The 18,938-nt window shown below is 37.6% G+C and overlaps 2 protein-coding genes across 2 annotated transcripts in view; one reads left to right on the top strand and one right to left on the bottom strand.

Moving 5' to 3' along the window:
- Positions 1-3,744: 3,744 nt before the first annotated feature.
- Positions 3,745-5,661, bottom strand: LOC124445097. Its single transcript, XM_046995806.1, has one exon. The coding sequence runs from the start codon at positions 5,659-5,661 to the stop codon at positions 3,745-3,747; it is 1,917 nt and encodes a 638-aa protein (XP_046851762.1).
- Positions 5,662-8,175: 2,514 nt separating this feature from the next.
- LOC124445457 (zinc finger protein ZPR1-like) overlaps positions 8,176-18,938 on the top strand; it is a 28,962-nt gene continuing 18,199 nt past the window's right edge. Inside the window, exons 1-3 of the mRNA XM_046996181.1 lie at positions 8,176-8,468; positions 8,932-9,090; positions 10,908-10,998. Of these exons, the coding sequence (XP_046852137.1) occupies positions 8,370-8,468; positions 8,932-9,090; positions 10,908-10,998 (349 nt within the window). The 5' untranslated portion in view covers positions 8,176-8,369. The remainder of the gene's footprint in view (positions 8,469-8,931; positions 9,091-10,907; positions 10,999-18,938) is intronic.

Here is an 18,938-nt window from a genome sequence, read left to right as displayed (position 1 = left end):
TACATTTTCTTTCAATTTGAGTTTATTACTCAAAATTTACTTCAAATACTACTCAGAATAGTTGTGATTCTACGTTGCCTTTTTTTGTTTCGTAAGATAAGAAATGCATATTGCATGATTTATTTTTTCAATGTTACTTCAAACTAACTAGAGCGATTTGTCATTTCAGTATTAAACTATAATTTTGATAGATGGTATCTGAGATGTGGTGTTTGCTTTCTTATATGTTATACCATTTGTTGAGCTATGAGTCCATTTTTTCAATTTTTGAGCTTTGCTGTTTATTAACCTTTTTATATTGTAATTCGGCTGTTATGTCCAACATTCGCAGCTGTTTGCAGTGCACACGACATCTTTGTTGTAGTTGTGAAATATTGCTAGTTGAGTGTTGTACTACTATTTTTTCAGTATACTGTACATACAGTCTTACAAGAATCCAAATGTGTACTCATATTGCAAGTAATGACGCAGACAAGAAAGCTTCTGGACAGAAATATAGACGACTAAAGACGCTCAAAGTCTTGACTTTCCACAATCGATCATGACTCACGGCTGACTTAGCAATTTTATTAACAAACCGAAGTAGAACAATATACTTGGAGCATGGTATTGATGATTTTTGGTTCAATCAAGCAGAGACGAAATGCCTTTTTTCGTTTGTTCGGTGAAATAATAGTTTGAAAACGTTGATATATATACTTTTGAAATATTTTAAAATGTACTGTTGAATGTTTTATAAGCCGTCTTTTTATCACATAGATTTTTCATGTTTTTCTTTGTGATGACAATTTTAAGCTGGTGCACTTCACATTTTTTCAAAGACTTCTTTAGTTAACATATTTCCCAGGCTATGTAGCAATAAAGGAAATAGCCAGTCCTACTTTTACTCAAACGCGCTACTTAAACTTACCCACTTAACTTTATAATTACGTAAATATTCTTAAATTTCAAGTACTTTATCCGCCTCGTAATAACTGCACCTAGTTAAAGAAAATTATAAAAGCTTGCAAATAAATTTTACATAACAGAATACTCTAATTGGTATTAATAACTTCTTCGCTAATCGGTAAATATAATTCACAAAAACGAAATAGCGTTTTGGTTTATTTTCCTACACTTGGACATAACATTGGAATACAATACAATGCTAAAGCCTAATATCAACAGCACAAGAAAATGCCAGCAAATACCGCAACTTTATACCCTTAGGGAAGGCCTAGTCGCCCTTGGGCACTTACCCATATCGACTTTGCGGGTATCTTTACGGATAAAATGCTGCTCTTGATTATTGACCCCCACTCAAAATGGCTGAAAGTCCATTGCGTCAACACTGCTACAACTGAAACAACCACAGCTAGACTCAAATCAACCTTGAGTGCGCAACTCAATGTCTCTCTGAGGTGGTGGTTTCAGACAACGCTACGGTGTTCACAAGCCAAGAGTCTCAAACGTTCGTGCAGAGAAATGAGATAAGCCATTTCATGTCAGCACCATACCACCAATCATTCAATGGTCTACTAGAAAGAGGTGTACGGACTTTCAAACAGAGATGATGAAACAAGTGCAAGGTACCGTCTGTTAAGATATGCTTTCATATTCTTCCTGTAATTAGTAAATAATTAAGTCAAGTGTAACTAACTGAATGATTATTTTAAGGGATACTTATGTGGAATAATCACAATCTTTTTTATATTTCCTAATAGCTTTCCGTTGATTGTAAAGTAACCATATTTAGTAAGGAAGAAATATATCCATACGTAATATCTTGTATAAATAGAAGTAGTTTAACCGTTCTAAGATAGATCGTAGACCATAGACATTGACGTTAAACATTAAATGTGATCGTAATAGTTATCGGTTATATCTCTCAGGGGCGGATCTAGGATTTTTCAGACATCAGTCATAAAACGTCGGAGGCGCTTTGCACCTGGGGGGGTTTGAGGCATTCTCCCTTGAGAAATTTTGAATTTCAGAGCCTTGAAAATGCCATTTTCAGCGTTTTAGAGCTATACAAAATGTATTTTGTGGGCATCGGTTTTGCGTAAAAACAACACATTTTGCTTACGTTTTTTTCAAAAAAAAATAATGAAGTGAACAATACTTGAATGTTTTGCCAAATATTTAGGATCATTATCATGCCAAATATATGGCTCATTAGCATGTCTAGGAACGTAAAATTTATTTTAAAATAATGCTATTCAAAAACAGATATAGTCTTTAAAAATTTCTACCAAGTTGTCAAGCATAGACCCCCCTAGAGACCCCCATTCAAACCTCTATGTAACGAGTTAAGTTAGAAATTTGGTACTACAAGTGACAGTTCATAGATATAGAAAAGCTCAGACTTCAAACCATGCAAGTTTATTGTAACCCTTTATCCATCTCCACATCAGTGCCAGCAAATTCACATTTTGAGAAAAAACTCAAATTTTTTTTCTGCCAAAGATTAAGCAAAAATTATCAGAGTGAAAATTCGCAATTAAGGACAGCTTAATGCCATAAATGTTTATTAGGCATTTCACTAGACTATTATCTTCTGTAAGTATATGCAACAAAACAAACTAACAAACAAATTTGTATACCGGCCAGTATTAATCCCCGCCAGGGGGGTTGACCGGTCCATGAACTTTTCTACGCCAAACGTCTCTATCTCTCGCCATATCTCTCGTTATACCCATCGCCTTCATATCACTGTTCACAGCATCCATCCATCTCTTTCTAGGTCTACCTCGTTTGCGGACTCCATCAACATTCATATACAACGTTCTACGAATTTCAGCACTTTCTTCCCTCCTTTCCACATGCCCAAACCACCTCAAACGCTGGCGCCTTACCCAATTCTCGATACGCTCAACACCAACTCTTTCTCTAATCTCTTCACTTCGAATCCTATCCATCAACGTTACACCACACATCATCCTAAGCATTCTCCTTTCCGTCGACGCCAATCTTCTCAGGTCTTCTGCTTTCGGCGCCCAACACTCTGCTCCATATCCCAAAACACTTCTAACACATGCCTTGTACAATTCTCCCTTCTGCTTCAACGAAGTCGACTTTCCGCACAACATTGCCGACGACTCTCTAAAACTCCACCACGCTGCTTGAACTCTGTTCCTCACCGCTTGCTCGCACCCTCCACCATCATTTAACACATCGCCCAGATATTTAAACTCCGATACACCAAACTCACGTCACCTAGTTCAAACCATTCAATCGCGACTCGCCCACCACTTCGACACGTCCCGCACTCAAAATCAGTTACTCTTGTCAATGTACCACGGACACCTGAACATCTTCCATGAACCCACTTACTGCATTTCCCACACATTATCGAATTCACTCCAACTCTTTTCCCACACACACCACATGGCCATTTATAACTGTCCTTCACCTCCACCTGCCTCGAGTATCTCATGCCCTTCGTCTTTGCCTCATTCACTTTCAGTCCCTTGACTTCTATTGCCGTTTTCCATTCTCGGTACCATTCCATGACTTTCTGCTTCGACTCGGCCACCAAGACAATGTCATCTGCATACAACAAACACCAGCATCCTTCTTTTCTTCTCACTTCCTCTGTCAGTACATCCATCACACAAGCAAACAGTAACGGCGACAAGACTGAACCTTGATGAACACCAACTTTACCTCAAAACACCAAATCTAACACCTTCCTCCGTAACCACCGCCTCTACACCTTCATAAGTCTCCATAACTGCCCGAACCATATTCTCTGTCACACCTTTCTTACGCAGCGTACTCGATCACCTTTCTCGGAACTCTATCAAACGCCTTCTCCAAATCTACAAACACCATATACAATTCTCTGTCCTTCTCCAAAAATTTCTCCTGCAGCTGCCTCAACACAAAACACGCATCCGTCGTTCCTCTCCCAGGTATGAATCCATACTGCTCTTCCCCCATCCGAACAACTTCCCTCAACCTTCTTTCAAACACTCTCTCTACTATCTTCAACGCATGCTCCATCAGCTTAATAGTCCTGTAATTCCCACATACCGTCGCTGCTCCTTTTCCTTTGTACAGCGGGACCGCTAGACTCTTTCTCCATGTACTCGGCATCTTTGAGCCCCTCAAAACCTCGTTCGCTACATTACACAACTCTCTCACGCATAGTTCATTGTCCAACATTTCGCTACCCACTTCACTCGGTCCCATCGCCTTTCCTTTCTTCATCTTGCGCAGAGCCGCCGCCACCTCATCAACAGTCACTGTTTCCCACGGCCCCAAAACTTCATCTGCTTCAACTTCTCCATTCCACTCATTCTCTACATTCATCAAACGGTCACAGTACGCCCTGCACACTTCTAACCTGTCTTCCAATAACACCTTCAACTCCCCATCGTGGTTCTGCACGCCGGGAGCACCCAAAATATCGTTCCTCTCCTTCTTGCTCCTTCTAGCCGTTCTAAACAACGCTTTTCGTCCATTCTCTTGCATTTTTACGAGAAGCTCTTTCTGATGCATTTCTATCGCTTTAGCCACCTCCTTTCGCGCCTTTTTCTTGAACCGGATGTAATCGATCCTATCTGCTTCAGTCCGCAACTTTCTCCACCTTTTAAATGCCAACTTCTTCGCGCCAATCACTTCGCTGACTCGTTGATCCCACCACCATGCCTGTTCTTTTACTACACCGCCTTTACTTCTACAACATACCTTCTCCACTGCCGTTAAAACACCCTTCTCCAAGCACGTCCATCGCTCCTCCACCGTCTCACCCTCAACATTCAATGTCGCAATTTCGTCACGGAAACACTGTTTCCCTTCATTCGATCGTAACTTCCATAGCTTAAGCCTGCCTTTACCCTCAACCTTTCTCCTCTTCACCTTCCTGATTCTCCAGTCCATGACCAGCAGCTTGTGCTGGGTCACACATTCTTCTCCTGCAATCACTTTTGCATCCTTCACGTTTTTCCTCTCTTCTTTATTCACCAGTATATAATCCACCACCGTCCTACTGTCACTAGATTCATACGTCACAAGCTTGCTTTCTTCCTTTATAAACCACGTATTCACTACCACCATCTCACAACTCGCTGCTAACTCCAATATCGCCTCGCCTTCAGCATTCATATCACCAACTCCAAAACCTCCATGCGCATAGTATCTTTTTCTTACGCTTCCCACATGACCGTTCCAATCACCAAGCATCACACATCGCCCTCTAATGTCTGCTCTGACTGCATACACGCTGTCGTAGAACTTTTCCTTCTCCTCCGCACTTCGTCCAACCTGTGGAGCATACACCACAACGAAACTCACAACTTCGGCCTCAATAACTATATCAACTCTCAGGACTCTGTCCGAAACTCTCTTCACTGCTACAACCGACTTCGCCCAATCCTCTCTTATCGCAAAGCCAACACCATTCGTGCTACTTCCGTTTCCCTTCCAAGACCACTTAAATCTCGCTCCATTATCTTCATCCTTTATGACTCTCGTACCTTCACCTTTAAACCTTACCTCCTGAAACCCACACACATCAACTTTCCTTGTCTTCAACATGTCCGCCACTTCTGCACTCCTTCCCTTCATTGTCCCAACGTTCACTGTGCCTACCCGAAGGGTGACACTTCCACCAACATTCGATCCGGAGATTCTTCGCACCCCCTGCCCACTGAAGGGCTGCCGGGAACTGGGGGCCATGTCTTCTTTTTGGAGCAAAAGTTTTACGGTAGGATGCCCTTCCTTACACCAACCCCTTTTAGTCGTCTTTTACGACACGCAGAGGATACGTTGGCGCAATTCTAAGCCGGCAACCACACGGCTTCTGTAAGTATATGCAAGGTGTGCTATATAGCAATCACTAGTAGCATTGTCTTTGCAAATACAAACAGAATGTAACCAACATGTCTTTAATTATATAATTACATGAATGTTAAAATTGGTTAATGTGTCATGCTTACTGGTTATGATAAATATCTTTTCATATGATCAAAGCTCGTTTGAATGTAAATCTGAAATAATTTAGTTTAGAAATTATAATGATCATTAGAAAAATTACCTAGTGATCATGAAAATTACTTTGCTGTTTTGCCAAATTTAAAGGTTTATCTGCATACATAGAAAGACATTTTTACTTTATAGAAAATGCTTTTCATACATCAATAGCCCTTTGGAATTTATGGCAAACAATCTGGTATGAGCCGTAGATTAACACACCTTTACATCTTTAGATGTTCAGTTAGAAAAGGGGACAATATGTGACATGGGACAACATTTCATGTATGTGAAATACTCAGGTCAAAATAAAAAGCTTCATGGATCAGAAGACTCAAAATCACAGGTTATAGTAAACAGCTTCTCATGTAATCAATGTTAGTTTTCTCAAATCTTAAACAATATGTAGTATAACTGTCCAATGATTGAATGATCAATGATTATAAACTGAAAAGCCCCAAACATTTGTTTATGATAAAGTAAATAATAGTATGGCGCCTTATGGCTACAGATTTTTTGTCCATTGAAATATATTTGCAGGAATGTAGGATTTCGCTGCCATATAACGGTCACGATTCCCCAAGCACTAAAGAAATCATAGCTAAAAGTCCTTCCGGCAACAACAATTTTAGAAGCATCAATCTGCTTACCATAAGCCATATTGACATAAATCGCATCACACACTCGCAAAAATTGACTTTGATATATTACATTCATGCATACACTTCACTTGTCCTTTACTTACGATTTTGGATGTAAATTTCTGCTGATAAAACTCAAAACAATGTTGGCTTTCTTTTGAACATCAATGACTGAAATGTCGCTCGCGAGATCGTCTTTGCAATTTATCCATAAATTTTTCACCCTCTTGAAAAAATTCACAGTTTGGACAGCAGCATTCATGTCAATATATGAATTTGTAAAAGATTTCCATAAATTCCATCTGATTGTAGTTTAATTTCTATCATGCTTATAAAAATTACTATGAAACGACCAAACATTCAATTCAGACAGTGAGCTTGACTATGGGTATTCAGACAGTGAGCTTGCCTCCTTGTTCAGTAGGCTATCAGTCGAAATCCGTCAAACCAATCACAATAAAACAAAAATTCAAATGAACCAATTATAAGATAGCAATTGGACTCCCTTATACGTCCGGCCACCCCTATTATAAGTCGAGACCATTCCAGACTGTCCACTGATCTGGCCATTGACCAATAAAATAAGCGTTTTTGGCGTTCATGGACTCCTTTATCCGTCTAACCAGTCAAGCCACCCCGCTTATCAGTCGGTTATTCCAGGTCAAAAAATTCAACTGATCTGGTTACCAATGAAATATTCATTGGATTAGCCATTAGTTTTCAATAATAAATAAAGCTGGATTTTTATCACGAAGTAAATGCGATAATAAAGTAAGAATAATTAATGATTTTTAATTAATATGAATAGGTAATTTTTGAATTTCAAACATCAGTCGCACGACGGATTTGACATACTCTAGATCCGCCCCTGATATCTCTCTTTGTCGGTGTAAGTCAATATATTCGAAAGAAGGTAGATGGCTACATCACAAAACCTAACACCGTCGAAGCAAAGTTAGTCCGTTTCTTTCTCTAAAGCTCCCGTACTCCCACCTCCCTCCTGGCCATGCAAACCCAACAGCAAGAGTAAAGTTTTCACATGCAGGGTTTGAGCAGAGACACCAATATGATCTACACAACAAATGAAGATTTTTTTCGATGGGGGATTTAGTGTATGCACGGAATTATAGTGGGAAACAAAAGTGGGGCCCTGGAACTTTTGTGGAGGAAACAAACCCTGTGTCTGCAAAGGCGGAGTTAGACGGTAACAGCCTTATCTTGCGATATCACGACCAGCTTATTGCACGAACAATAGCCAAACTAGAACAATCTATTCCTCTTATAGATGGCGTGGACTTTCACGGTGAAGCTTCTTACATGCTACTACTGCAAATGATTATGATACCGCCATAAGCAGAAAAGGAGTCAGGACAAAACAATGACCATGATAGATGCTATTCCATAGCAGTTCGATTAGAGCAGTTTATCGTAAATTCCAGTAGATGCGATGGATTTACGAAACAGATTTACGAAACAGATGGATTTACGAAACAGATTGATTAAATGTCTTTTAAGAGAGCTACGTGAAGTAATAGATTTTTGACGTGACAAACTGCTGTCCTGTTCATCAGATTGCGGGCAATGATGGTGAAAGCAAGCCTTTCAGTCGTTTACTGTTCACTGCCATTGTCGTAATTCATAAGCACATTGTCATAATGATCCTGCTGAAACTGGGAAACCTCTTAAGAAATTTGAAATTTTGTCGGAAATAATATCTTCTATAATGCAGGAAAATTCACGCAATTCCAGCGATAGCGAGAAACAGATATAAATATGGAAGAACAACTGATGTTTCCAAAAATAGGCTCAATGGAGAAAGATATCGACATGCCAATGACTGTAGAAAGTTTGTGTATGGCATGCGACGAAAAGGTTTGCTAAAGCTTGGCATTTTGAGTTTCTGGTAGTAATTTTGAATTTGGCCTGGCCACGCATGATATTATAAATGAGCCGAAACGTCAGACGTTAATTTTTTGTAAATCTTTAAATCTGGAGGATCTATATGAAGAAACGAATATAAATATTAAACCCATATTGTTGCCATTGTGGCAACTTCTCGAAGAAAATTAAATTAATCTATTGCCATTCAGATTGAAATTTTCATGGGTTGCGTAGTCCAAGGTTGACTATGTTATTGTTAATTATTTAGGTCACTACTCCTAAATGATGTTTAAGGATGAAGCAAATATTTAAATAAGTAAATTTGTTTAATCTTGTGCACAGCAACCTATCCATGGACTCAGCACTTTACAGTCGATGTCATTGTGCCAGTTTTATTTGACATGGCACAACCTTGTGTTAAACTCGTATTTTTCTGTTCATAATTTCTATGCAGGGTATCACAAAAATGCTTATGGTGAAAATTCCTTATTTCCAAGAGGTTGTGATAATGTCATTTGAATGTGGTCACTGTGGAAACAGAAATAATGAAATACAATCTGTTGGACCAGTCCAAACACTTGGCATAAGGATTGAAGTTAGAGTAACAAAAGAGGTATTTGTATGTTTAGTTTCTTTTCATTACACCCAAATATAGTTTGACCTGAAAATCGTTGTCAGAACAGCTAAAAAATTTGATAGTTTGGTTAGCAAAAGTTGAATGTACGTTATCACATTTATAAGACAAAAAGTCACTGTGGTTCTAACTGTTCAAAAAGTTAATGCAAACATCTCTGATGTTTACTGCAGTTCTATGTTTAGTTTTGTCATAATTTTATATCTTCATTAATTTATCAATATGGTTGCCATTGTGGTGCGAAGTGGGAAGCAGATTCTTAATATAAAGATTAGAGCCCAATAGATTGTTTTTCAAAAAGCCATAAGCAGTTTGGTTTTATTATATTTATCTTCAGACTAATATGGAAGTTTGTGAAAATTATATTTAGTTATTATATAGTTGGACATAATAGATTACTGTGAATGTGCAAGTATGTACAATGTGGAATATTGGAAGGGAGAGATTAAACCTTTAACTATGTCTTGACTCAAGACAAAAGGTCTTTTTTTCATTTTATAATTATGATAAAGGCAAACTTCTTTTGGCAAAAGATTTTTTTAAAACAATCTGTTGGACTCTAATGTTTATATCGAGACTCCATTGATTTAATGTTTTTGTGTGAAATTACTATTTAACAAAGAAATGAAAGTGCAGGTTAATAAAGTCCTGAGAAGGACTGTTTTTGTTGTTGTTGACTGACGTTTCGACAACCTTAGCGGTAGTCATCTTCAGAGTCAAATTTAATAATTAATATTAACCTGGACGATCATCATTTACAAACATCTAACGATACTCCCGGGTTCAAACCATTTACTTTATAAAGAAATGAAAGGTTAATAATCAGGACTAAATGCAATTTAGCTAATGTTACCTTTAGACTAAAGTCTGATCTCTTGAATTGGAACTCGAACTGGATATTTTTGATGAGTATCCAGATGGATACTAGGGTATGAAAATCTAGTATCCCAAATTATAGTTTAGTATCCCAAATTTGGATTGTATGTATTTCATAAGCACTATCAAGACAATGAAAATAATAACAACATGTTTTTAAATTAAATAACCACATTTTTCTTTGTCAATATGCAAGCATTCTGTGTCGGTAATAAACCATTGAAGATGACTCCCGCTAAGGTTGTCGAAACGTCATTCAACATCAACACCAACAGTCCTTCTCAGGACACTACCAACCCTGACGATCTACAGCTACAAACTTGAGAGATATCTTATTGGTCCATTTGTGGACTGGACAATGTTCCTTTTTCTGCTAGTTTAATTTACAACCTCAATTTAACACCTTCCGCGATATTTGCTAACACATTCCGTCAGCACTATCTTTTTATGAATGTCATGTTATCCAGTTGCAACATATATTTATTTGCAAATAAGCACGTGTTCTGGAGCAGTAATCTCCACTGATCGTTATTGCCGTTACACAAATCTAATAACAAATGCACCCGTTTGTAGCTATGAACAGTCCCTGGCATTCCTATGTTCTGCCGTATTAATTTCCTTTGAAAGAAGTTGTTTTTTCTAGATTTAGACTTTGCAATGTATGAATTTGTGCCACTCCCTCCCCATTTTACGAGTTTGCTACGCCACTGGAGCAGTTATATAAGCATGTGTTTGCGTATGAAAAGTCGTGAGCAAAATAGGAGAGTTACAATAACGGTGTATGTACTCATCTGCTTAGTAGTTAGGAGGATCCAAACCAAATAGTGAAAGCTGAGATCTCAAGTATACCATTACGCGCACTATATAATTATAAATATACCATTACGTGCAATATGTGTTTCTCTGTCTTTGTGTTTAAGGATCTGAACAGACAGGTGGTGAAAACGAATTCTGCTCTTGTGAGAATACCTGATTTGGATTTTGAGATACCAGCTTTTTCCCAAGGAGGAGGTAATCTTGTTGTTAGAACTACTATTACGCAGATAAAAGGAATTAATGAATATGATTAGGAAGAAAGACAGCTTTTTGTTCAAAGGGCTCCTGTGAATAGACCATATGCCTTATTAATTTTTAATGAAAATGCGCGCTGTGCATTCTGGTCTTAGGCCCTGTCTACACGTATCCGGATAAATTTGAAAACGCAAAACTTTTTTTACGGTATTAAAAACTTCCGCGTCCACACGTAATTGTTTTCGGATCGTTTTCGCCCGTCCACACGTATCCGGATAAATTTGACAACACTGATAAAATTCCATTTGAGCATGCGCTTCAGACAAGATGAGCCTGCAAATAACGTGTACGTATATGTGCTTTCTTGACACTTGACATTCTTCTGCGCATTGCTATTAAATACAATTCAAAAATTATGTCAAACGCATTAGAAAATTCGTCCAAATCCAAGAAGAGCAAAACCGAAAACTTTGTGTGGACCGACGGTGAAGTGGAGCTCCTTTTAAACGTTGTTCTTGAGTACAAAACTGCAAGAACTGCGGAGAATGTTGACTGGGAGACATGCCAATCTAAATATTCTGATATTTTGAATTTATTCCTCGCTCAGTATCTATCTGAACATGATGCAGCCCAAATTGAAAAAGAGTTTCCCCACCAGAATAATGAAGTCAATAAGTCAATTATTACTTCAAAACTAAAATCTATCAGACTCAAATTCCGCGCTGCTGTTGATTGTGGTAAGAAAAGTGGGCATGGAAGAGTTGTGCTGATTTCTTTCGACAAATGTCAGGAAATATGGGGAGGCTCACCAGCTACGACTACAATGGCATCTGGAATAGAGACGCAAGAAATTCAACTAGAGTTTGACTCAAGTTTAATATGTCCCAGTCCCGCCAACTCTATTGGTACACCCATAGCTTCCTCAACATCCAGCAGCCCTCATACCGAAATACCTACTCTTGACGATGAAGAAAATGAATGAAACTGTGTTTCTGAACGAAGAGAATTTTTAAATTCTAAATTGAAGAATTATAGACAAAACAGATTAAAGAGAAAGTTATCAACAGACGAACAACTCCTGAATGCCATGCAAGAAGATCTTGAAATAAAAAAACGTCTTCTTGAAAAGATGGACGAAGTGGATAAGCAGCAGGCTACCCAAATGAAGAAATTCTCGCAAAATATGGAACAACTTACTGGGTGTATTGTGGAAGGTTTTCTATGCTTCGCCAAGTAATGCTGCATCCTCAACCATTACCTCCCAATTTGCAACTCCGCTTACTGGTTACAACAGCAACTGGGACAGACCACAGGCTGCACAACCGATGAATGTAGAAAATAGCACATTGCACTTTAGTCAGTTTACAAATGAAAATTTTAATATAATATGCATTACTGAAATGAGCATAGAGTGATGTGTATATTTTATAAGGTTGTAGTTACTTAGTAACAAATATTGCATAGTGAGATGAAAATAGTTTGGGTTAAAATAAAAAATAGGTTTTGTTAAATCATTGTTCATTGAAGTTTTGGTTTGTCTATGGATCAAAGTACCTTGTCAATATCCTTCTGATTTTTTTACCTTCAGCTTCATTACAGTCAGTTCTGAATTTATTGTTGGCAATAACTGGCTGAAATTGTTTGTCATACTCGACAGAAGCAGTGACCTTTTCTTCTGCAATTCTTTCACCACTAATTTCACAAAAATTATGTAGTACAAAGCATGCATACACCACAAAAGGTAGCTCATCAAGATTAATATCCATTGGACGCTTTAAAGCTGCAAAACGAGCTTTGAGTCTACCAAAAGCACATTCAATGACCATCCTTGATTGGCACAAAGTCATACCGAAATACTGTTCCTGCTGATTAGACCCACCATTTGAATACTCCTTCATCAAGTACGGCATTAATGGATATGCAGGGTCGCCTAATATAAAAATAGGAACTGGATCTTCATCAGTTAAAATCTTGCGTTGACATGGTGGTATCTTGCCATTCTTCAACAATTGGTTTAGGCTGGAATTTGAAAAAACCCTCGCATCATGCACACTTCCAGGCCATTTCACAACCACATCCATAAAACAGTATTTATGGTCACATATAGCTTGCACATTCAAACTGTAAGTACCTTTTCGGTTAATATAGTCAGTAGGATTTTCTTGTGGCTGCTTTATTGGAATGTGTGTTCCATCAATTGCACCCAAGCACTGTGGAAAACCATGTGCTCTGTAAAAATTGTTCACTTCTTCTTGCACATTCTCTTCAGTAAATGGCAATGTTACATACTTTGGTCAAAGGTGTATTGTTATTGCCTTGCATACCTTTCTCACAATTTTGGAAACGGTCTGTCGAGAAATTCCAAACGCATTTGCAGTCTTTCTCATACGACCTTCATCACTGAGACAATATAGTGTGATAGCAGCTTGGGTCAACACATCAACAGGAGATCTCATGATAGTTTTTTCCCCTTGGATGTAGAGTCTTAATTCTTCGGCTAGTCTGTCAATGGAAACTCGAGACATTCTAAAATTTTCTCGCCATTCTTCTGGGACTACTAGTTCACGTATAAAACCGTTCCACCAAGCATTTGTTCTTCCAGGTCGAATCCAAAATCTTCGTTTTTTCCTTTGACGCTTCTTGCCTAACTTGACAATCCCCCTTCCGGTACCAAGCAACGAAAGCTGACGAATAATATTCATACGATTTCGAATATATTCTCCGTGAGAATTCAACACCGCATTATAAAGCTGGACGCATGATATTATGCTTGAAATAAGGCAAATCAATATCGCAACAACCTTTCGTGTTTCCGCCATGTTTGACCAAATAATAGTTATACGTCATCGTTTCTGTATTTTTACGGTTTCACCCGTCCACACGAGACTAATTTTTTTCCGTTTTCCAAAAATTCCACTCTGGACAGCGTTTTCAAAAGTATACGGTTTGTGTGGGCGTTTTATCCGGATACGTGTGGACGGAACGTACATCCGTAAAAAAAGTTTTGCGTTTTCAAATTTATCCGGATACGTGTAGACAGGCCTTAGTAGTCACGCTACTACGGTAAACATCAACATGGCCACTGCGGATAGTGAGTGTGCAGCTGTTCTTTGTCGTCTTTCAGAGATAACTCAAACGAGTGCAAACCCTAGTTCTTTTCAGAACTCTTGCACGGGTATTCAGGAGTTTGTTACATCTGAAGCTTACGGCAAGGAAATCCCAGAAACGTCGACGAAGGCGAAGATAGTTGGTGTAAATTCTAATACCGTTGCAAGTCCAGATGAAGAACTCGCGAGATTTGGTCGCTTAGATTGGACAAAGTCTTTGGCTAATCTTCCATCTTTTACGCACGAGAAGCTTGAGCATAAGCTAGTTAAAAGTAGAAGAGGAAAATCCGATAATTATGCGCCTAACGCTTTTAGAAATATGAAGAAAGGCTACGGTCTCTGGCGAGAAGGATATGAAAAGAATACAATGGTAAAAGCTAATGTTCCTACTTCAAATGGGGAGGTTGTATTTGTTGTAAAGGCGCGTGTTGGTACATCTATGAAAAGTGTGAGCTACTCTGTATTTGTTCATTTAAATCAGAGAACTGCTGAAGTGGAGTAGAGTATTTGTAACTGTAAAGCAGGACAAGGTAGACTACATCCAAGCCATGGCCATTTCGGGCTAATCACCAGGCCACAATGGCTTAAGTGTGTATTTTCTTCCAGTAAAGATTTAGCTTTGTATTTTTCAAGAGCAATCTTCTCATTATCTATAACCCACTTTAGTGGTTGAGGTATATTTTTAAAAAATTTGTTAGATTTGGTGATTGTTTTAAGCAACGATGTAGGGTGTATAGTTTTTCTTCGATTTATAACTTTTCCAAAAATAGAAGCAGTTAGTCTTTTGCACCTTTCATCATACCAAGAAGGACTTTTACTTTGTTCCATTGTATTCATGCATATTTCTTTGGCTTGGATAACTGTGACAAAAACTGTTTTCAACATTACTTCCAATTGTTGTTTAGAATGGCCCAAAGGAGGACTATAATCTGTAGCCACATTCTTAAAAACCTTGTTTATAATACACGAAGATGGATCTTCAGGCAAAGACTCCACCAGCTGTCTCCTCTTTATCATTCGATTGCAAGAAGTCTCAAAAGTATTACAGGGCTGATATTCATTTGATTTAAATGCTTCGCATAAAAATGATGCCCTATTAACTTTTTGAAAGGCATCTGCCATTATTTTGATGTCTTCTTTGGTAAGTTCTTGTGCATATGGTGGGGTCGAGCAGTAGTTCTCTCTAACACCTCTTACAGAATGTTGTTTATTGGTTTTATTTACATCTGCCTTTTCAAAAAGCAAGTGTTCAAATTTTACAGCTTTCTCAAGAGTTTTAGAATTTCCAGATGGTTTATTCCATTTTTGAGGTAGCTGAGTACACGTAAGTTCGGCAGGAACAGCAGAAAGCTTAAGATTCACAAAGTCTAACACTGTGTAAAGTAGCGCTGCGACATGTTTGCAGCATCCACCTTGTCCTGCTTTACAGTTACAAATACTATACTCCACTTCAGCAGTTCTCTGATTTAAATGAACAAATACAGAGTAGCTCACACTTTTCATAGATGTACCAACACGCGCCTTTACAACAAATACAACCTCCCCATTTGAAGTAGGAACATTAGCTTTTACCATTGTATTCTTTTCATATCCTTCTCGCCAGAGACCGTAGCCTTTCTTCATATTTCTAAAAGCGTTAGGCGCATAATTATTGGATTTTCCTCTTCTACTTTTAACTAGCTTATGCTCAAGCTTCTCGTGCGTAAAAGGTGGAAGATTAGCCAAAGACTTTGTCCAATCTAAGCGACCAAATGTCGCGAGTTCTTCATCTGGACTTGCAACGGTATTAGAATTTACACCAACTATCTTCGCCTTCGTCGACGTTTCTGGGATTTCCTTGCCATAAGCTTCAGATGTAACAAACTCCTGAATACCCGTGCAAGAGTTCTGAAAAGAACTAGGGTTTTCACTCGTTTGAGTTATCTCTGAAAGACGACAAAGAACAGCTACACACTCACTATCCGCAGTGGCCATGTTGATGTTTACCGTAGTAGCGTGACTACTAAGATCAGAATGCACAGCGCGCATTTTCATTAAAAATTAATAAGGCATATGGTCTATTATCAGGGATTGTGACTAGCTATAGAAGTGCACCTACGCAACGTTAATATTTATTTTGAACGAATTTGATACATTGTAGACGTAGAATGGTATTTGTGAAAGAATTTTGTGAATTTGGATGAAAAATCCTGACGCAAGCCTTGTGAAACACAGCTCACATTTCGTTAACCAGGTTGTGAGAACTCTGACGTAAATCCCTAACATCACTCGCTGAATAACGTTGCAATATTCTGTTGGAATATATTAGTGCTATTGCAACCATATACTATGCTTGTTTTGGGCATGGATTTCAAATTGGAGGAGAAGAAAAGTAGAAGATTGATAGAGACGTAATTTTCTCCGGAAATAACGTCACGTTTTTGGAACAAAACTTCAAATGTGAGTGTTCGTCATGCGGCAAAATTGCAGCATTTTTATCTACCATTCTTGGAATGTTTCACAAGGTCTAACATAAACATTTTATAGCCAATTCCAACAATGCTTTCACTCTTATTATTCCAAGTTCACAATTTATCAAATTCGTTCAAAAAAAAATTAAAGGTTATGTACGTGAAAAAAGAATTGACTAGTGTTGTTTAATACTTTAAACAGCGAGGTATACCGCTTGTTTAATACTATAAACAGATTGAATACCCAAAGTAATTTTGATGAAGTTCGTTTGCTATTTCCATTTAAAATGAACAATATGCAGTTTTGTTCTGACGTTGAGGCGAAATAGACCCACAAGTGCGAAGGACGAGGTTAAATTTTTATTGCAAACCTTAACCAGCCTTTGTCGTCATCGTTCATTTTGCTGATAGTAAGTGCTGCGATTTCAGACATAAAGGAAAATTATGAACTAATAATGAAGACATCGGGTAGTTTTCTAGTGTTTGTTTCCCAAGTGTCGAGTCATACAGTATTTGAGGATCCATTTTTTTCGTAGAAAATCAATGACGCTTTGTAAGAGAATAAGTTCACTTAAAATGTTAAGAGCCGGCAAGAGAAGAAGCTGTATGGCAATACTACAACAGGGCACTTCTTTCAAAGAACAACTATAAACCACAAAAATTGAACCACAATGCATGATGATTCAATAGTCACATGCAAATGCAATGTTTGTATAAAATGCTGGCTGTGGAAGACATGCAGGTTAAGTCAGTATAATTATATGCTTCGTTTCGTTTATGAAGCAAGTTTTGTTCAGTGGCGGATGCAGGATTTCTGCAAGGGGGGCGACAAACGTAGTACACTACTCCATTTTAGGGGTCTGGGACAACACTATGACAAACTCAATTTTGTTTGAGCATTTGAGAAAAAAATTGTAGGCTTAAAAAGCTGCTTGTTTATTTGATATTTTCCTTTTTAAACATCTTTGCAAATTCTCTTAACAAAACTGTCCAGTGTTCTGTCTACCCTAGCGTTGCCAGCCGTTTATTTTGTCCCGCAGTGTTAATTTTTCTGTGTTCAATTACTGTAAAAACAAAAGATTTCTAAACAAATGAATAATGTTAATGTTATGATTCTTTGAAAGTTACGTAGCAGGACCAAAACTCGCGTGCTAAAGTTTCATCTAAAGTTTCATGGATTTATGCTTACTGTATCACCCAATAAAAATCTCTTTGTTAAAATTTTTATGCCCCTATGTTTTTGGTGTAAGTGAATTCACTTGCGAATTTGGCAATTTCAAAACTAAATCACAAACAGCATTTGATTCTTTTTTTTAAGAATTTTGACTAAAGAAAGGGAAATGACTAGCCACCCTATCCACCCACCAACCCCCTGAATCCTCCCCTGTTGTTATTGTTATTCGGTAACTTCCAACTACAATTAATTTCAGAAATTTATCAAATTGCTTATATATGAGGGTCTGAATATTGTTTAAGATAAAAAAAATTGATGTAGAAATTTCATTTCATAAGAATATCCACTAATTAAATGTATGTCAATTGTGAAGAATCGTCAAATCATTCAAATATAACTTTAAGAATGGGAAAAATCATAAGCGCATTGAAATGGAAGAAAAACACTGAAAAATTATTCAAACAGAACGAAAATAATTTTGGAAAAATTCTAAAATCAATCAAATGAAATGAAACAATGAAAAATCACTCAAATGAAACGAATATAATGGAAAATCATTCAAACGAAACGGAAAACAATAAAAATGATTAAAATGCAAGAAAAATAGTGGAAAAAACTAAAAAGTTTTCCAGTAGAACGAAAAAAATGGAACGAAATTCAAATGAATGTAAATAATGGGAGAATATTATATCAATCAAATGTAGCAAAATCATAAATCACTTCAATCCAATCACGTTAAATCATAACACCACTTCCAAATTCAGAGACATTGACTCTGTGTAATCTATTGTATTTGTCATTGAAAAGAATGCTTATGCAAAATTGTTTTTACTAAAATGTGTAATCAAGAAAACCAACCAATGACGTCGTTGTATAACGTTGTTTTAGTTTACTTGCATGTACGTACAGGCTTTCTCGAATAGATGAGTTCAATTGTTAACGGTTTTTTTTGCTGGCAGATTTGGTCGAGTTCTTTTACACAGTATCATACGGCATTGCTTAACATAAGTTTGGATAAATCTTCCTGCAAGGCCAGAAAACGTAAATGCAATCTAAGACCCGTTTCAAACGTCGCATTTTACATGAGCCAAATGCATCTAAAACAAAAGTTAATAAGGAATTTTTTCACATTATTTTGTCTTAATGCATTCGGTGCAATTAAAATGCGACGGTTGAAACGGGCCTAAATCGTCTATAACACGAGAGCTC

Source organism: Xenia sp. Carnegie-2017, unplaced genomic scaffold (assembly GCF_021976095.1).
Source record: "Xenia sp. Carnegie-2017 unplaced genomic scaffold, XeniaSp_v1 HiC_scaffold_22, whole genome shotgun sequence".
Classification (NCBI taxonomy): Eukaryota; Metazoa; Cnidaria; class Anthozoa; order Malacalcyonacea; family Xeniidae; genus Xenia; species Xenia sp. Carnegie-2017.
Note: the sequence above shows the minus strand (reverse complement) of the source record. Positions and strands in the feature narration are given on the sequence as shown.

Coding starts and splice junctions, on each gene's coding strand:
- LOC124445097 (XM_046995806.1), bottom strand. CDS start 5,661: ATGGCCCCCAGTTCCCGGCAGCCCTTCAGTGGGCAGGGGGTGCGAAGA.